Genomic DNA, 4,566 nt, shown 5'->3' on the forward strand with positions numbered 1-4,566 from the left:
TTTTTATGTTGTCTCTCTTTCTCTTCATTTCTCTCCGGCCAAATGTTCCAAAAAGGACCAACAATCTCAGTGGAATGTTATCGAGCAAAGAGGAAGTGGTTACACTTTCCAGGTGCCAAATCTTACTCATTTCCCAAAGAAGAAAAACCTTCTGTTTGAGTTGGCAATATTGTTGTTGAATGTTTTTTTATCTTTTGTACAAATATTGTTTTGTTTTTGTTACTGATTGAATAAATGTTTATACCAAATGAAAAAGAAAAGTCTTTACTTCCGATCTCCAGGTAAAATATGAAAGTTGCATCATGAATTCAATTCTTGTTTTCATGGAGGAAAATCCCTTTTTATGACTTATAATTTTGTCAAGAGAATTAACTTTATGACGAAGCAAATATATCCAGACGAAGGTAGAGAGGAGATGAGTTTTATAAGTAACGCTATATTATTTTGGAAAATCTTTAAAAAATTTCTACTAAAAACTATAAATTAAGAGTTCATATTTCACCATGTTAGCTCAGAAAAGCATTGACATATTAGTTTATTATGTTCAGAAAACTGGCCTTACTACTGCCAATGTTACACTGACCTACATATAATACCTATTTTGATAATACTAAGAATATATTGAATCATTATTGGTTCCCTCTGTTGTGGTATCCCTTATTCTGACAGAATGAAACTAATTATGAAAAAATTAAGATTGATTTTTCAAAAACTTTAAGAGATTCCTTCTAAGTCTACCTTTACAACTTGATAGAAAGGATTTTTTTTTTCATTTTTTTCTTTTTGTTAGATACAATATTTCAGGCGTGAAAATTTTTTAATGATCAGTGCCAAGGAAAATGTTCGCTGTTTTCAAAATAATTTTACTGACCTTTGACCTTTGCAGCAGTTGAAAGGTCATTTAATACTTCATTTCGCAGATTGTTTACATTTTCTGATTGTAATTCTACGTCGATTAATTTCCCAATCAAAATCTATACTTTCATTCTCTTGATTCATTCAAAAGCAAAACATGACAAAATGTTCAATCTTTCCCCTTTGAAAACTTGATCCTTTTGCTGCTTTATTAGTTTTCCTTTTCCTGATGAAACCAATTTTCTTTCCATTGGCGATTAGCTTATTGGAAAGTGTTAGGAATTAGAGAGATTTAAAGACCATTGAGGACAGTTGATGAATAGAAAACGTAAGTATAACCAATTGAAAACATATTCCAGTCTTAGACATCACCAACCAGTGCCTTACTTCCCAAGGTCTTACTTGGTTTAGAAGGAGCTTAATCTAGCTATTGTCTCATTTGCTTTTATCCATCTTTCATTGAACTTTAATTCTAAAGACACTGTATTGGAGATATAAGTTCCTAAACATTCAAATGATTCTATCTCATTAATCTTTTCTCCTTTTACCGATATTTCATCTTCCATTGCATAATCCGTTCTCATCATTTCTGTCTTTCTTCCATTTATCTTGCGCAAGCTTTGCAAGTCCTGTGGTGTTCTGCTATTAAGGATATCGTCATCAACAAACTCTAGGTCAGCTAATTTCCTATTACCAATCCAGTGCAATCCTCCACCACCCCAAACCGTTCTATGCAATACAAATTCCACTAGGCGGCTGAGCAACATAGGTGACAACACATTCCCTTGGAGTACTCCGCAATCACTAGAAATTCATTTGATAGGACTCCACTAATATTAACTTTGCACTTGCAATGCTCATGAACAGAATTATTGAAATTTACGTACTCAAGAGTAACTCCACAATAACGCAGGGCTCCACAAAATTGGCCAGTGCACAGTCTCAAAGGCTTATTCATAGTCCACAAATGCCACCAAAAGTAGATTTCTAAATTCTACACATTGCTGTACCACGTGTCCTAAAATGAAAATTTGGTCAGTAAAACTTCTATCATTTTTAAATAATAATAATAGTAATAATAATAATAATAATAATAATAATAATAATAAAACTTCAGGCTTCTATGTAGCGACGGTTAGAATCCTACTTAAGGAGGAGAACAGGATTATTAATCATGCAGGAGAATTTGTTTAGACGTATTCCAAGTCTTTCGTTTGAAAAATTTCCCTGAATGTACTTGATAAAGAGAAATCGATGCCTATGGCCGTAGACTTTTTTGCTCAATAGTTTGTCACAAATAAGACGTGAAAATACTCATTTACTTACATACATGAATAGTTTCTCCCTTCTTTTCCCTTTCCGATTTTCAAGGCATAGATTATAAATAAGATCTTTTTGGAATTAATGGGATAAGATGATTTCTTGAACATTACAGTAGCATTCAGCTTCATCAAAAATGTTTGTAACTTGGCTAGTAGTAATAATAGTAGTAGTAATAGTAGTATTGGTAGTAGTAGTAATAAATATATGTTTGTGGGTATATGTATACAGAAAGAGACACACACACACACATACACACACACACACACACATATATATATATATATATATATATATATATATATATATATACATCTACACACACACACACACATATATATATATATATACATATATCTATATATATATATATACAGTATATATATATATATATATATATATATATATATTTACATATGTATATATTTTTATGTATGTGTAAATACATACACCCACAAACACACGTATACACACACACACACACATATATATATATATATATATATATATATATATATACATATATATATAAGTATATATATATATATACATATATATATATATATATATATATATATATATATGTGTGTGTGTTTGTGTGTGTACATATGTATACAGTATACATATATATATATACATATATATATGTATATATATATATATATATATATATATATATATGTGTGTGTGTGTGTGTGTGTGTGTGTGTGTGTGTGAATTATATATAAGCCAATCATGGACCATGCCATGAATAATTTCAGCAAAGATTATCTGATCAATATTTTCAGATCTTCAAGTCTCGTCTATTTCGTATGCTAATACTTGATAATAGTTATCTTAAAGGAGAAGACGTATATCTCTGAAAATCTTTTTAATTAGTGGAATCAATTATTTCATTTCGAAAGTTTTCCCTTTTCCCTTCAAAATCTTGATATCTTATTTTCAGAAATGTTCTTTTTCAGTAAAAATCTTTATTCATATAGCAACAAAAATAAAACCCACACTAATGTTATAATGTTAAAAGGTGATAAAATTAGCGGCAATATTACCAATTAGCGGAGTTTGAGAGAGAGAGAGAGAGAGAGAGAGAGAGAGAGAGAGAGAGAGATTCGACAAGACGTGAATGTTCTTACTTTATGGTGATGCTGAGGCGATGGTGAATGGACGGATGGTATATATAGAAGGGACCATACCCTCTCAGGTCACAGTCAAGCCCCAGACACGTTCCAGACATGAAGGTAAACAGAGTGTAAAGGAGGAGACCATTTTTCAAAGGCTTGAATTCCTACTTTGTGTGAATTTCTGCTTTCATGAAAATGGCTGATTTGGACGAGTCAAGAGTGGTGTTGGTCGATTTATTTTCTCATCTGGGTTTTACAATGACTTTCAATTTGAATTGCTTTTGCGGATTTGCAATGCGGGATAAGAGAAATCTTTTTTTGATCTCAAAATCGTCTTTACAAAATTTTGAATGATGTAATTTTTTTTTGAATATTTTACGATTTCTTTCAAGTTTAAAAATGTAAAATTCTTAATGAGGTAATTTTTAGATATTTTACGATTCACTTTCAGGGTTCAAATTTTGAGTAAGCCGAAACTTTCCCGTTTGTCATAGAACAAGTTCAAACGAAGTACGCCTTGTGGATTTGTCTATTTAAAAAAAAAAATAGTCAGTTGGCCTAATTTTGAAGCTAATTATTGCATCGTAAATTAATTATTGCTATATCCAAACTTGATTGTATGCTGGCCAAACAGTAAAATTAGATATTAGTGAAAACTTTCACTTTCCCCTGAAAACCTGGAAATTCTGAGGGAAAGGAATCACTTCCAAAATCTGGTCCAGTTGTTCGCCTTTCAATTCAAGCCAGTGGCTAGAAAGTCTGTGAATGGCTTCTCTTCTTAGCAAATTTCATACTTTCGATTTAACTTTGCACAAGTAGGCCCATTGATTTTGCATTTCTTATATTCGCTGTTATTATTGATTGTGATCCTTGCAAAAGACACTTTGTTAAAATTCCTATCTCGTCTTCCACGGGCAGATCACCGCCATTTCCTTCGTAGCCGCCTTCCTAGTGAGCACCTGCAATGGCGCCCCTCAAGGATATAACTACGACGTCCCACCGACGCCCGCCCCTGCCGCCTACAGCTTCAGCTATGCCGTCGACGCCCTCGACCTTCTGAGCAACCCCGTCCAATACGGCCATCAGGAGAACCGCCAGGGCCCTCAGACGACAGGAACCTACTACGTCCTGCTGCCTGACACCCGGGTGATGACCGTCAACTACTACGCCGACGAGACAGGATTCCATCCGACCTACAGCTTCCATGGACAGGCTGTCTACCCTCAGCCTGCTGCCCCTAGCCAGCTGTTCAACACTCCCTTGGGAGGAC

General features: G+C 33.6%; 1 protein-coding gene across 1 annotated transcript in view; it reads left to right on the forward strand.

Annotated features, from left to right (window-relative positions):
• Positions 1-3,397: 3,397 nt before the first annotated feature.
• LOC137616118 (pro-resilin-like) overlaps positions 3,398-4,566 on the forward strand; it is a 1,479-nt gene continuing 310 nt past the window's right edge. Inside the window, exons 1-2 of the mRNA XM_068345794.1 lie at positions 3,398-3,413; positions 4,215-4,566. The exon at positions 4,215-4,566 is cut by the window's right edge and continues 310 nt beyond it. Of these exons, the coding sequence (XP_068201895.1) occupies positions 3,408-3,413; positions 4,215-4,566 (358 nt within the window). The 5' untranslated portion in view covers positions 3,398-3,407. The remainder of the gene's footprint in view (positions 3,414-4,214) is intronic.

This window comes from Palaemon carinicauda, chromosome 22, assembly GCF_036898095.1.
Source record: "Palaemon carinicauda isolate YSFRI2023 chromosome 22, ASM3689809v2, whole genome shotgun sequence".
NCBI lineage: Eukaryota > Metazoa > Arthropoda > Malacostraca > Decapoda > Palaemonidae > Palaemon > Palaemon carinicauda.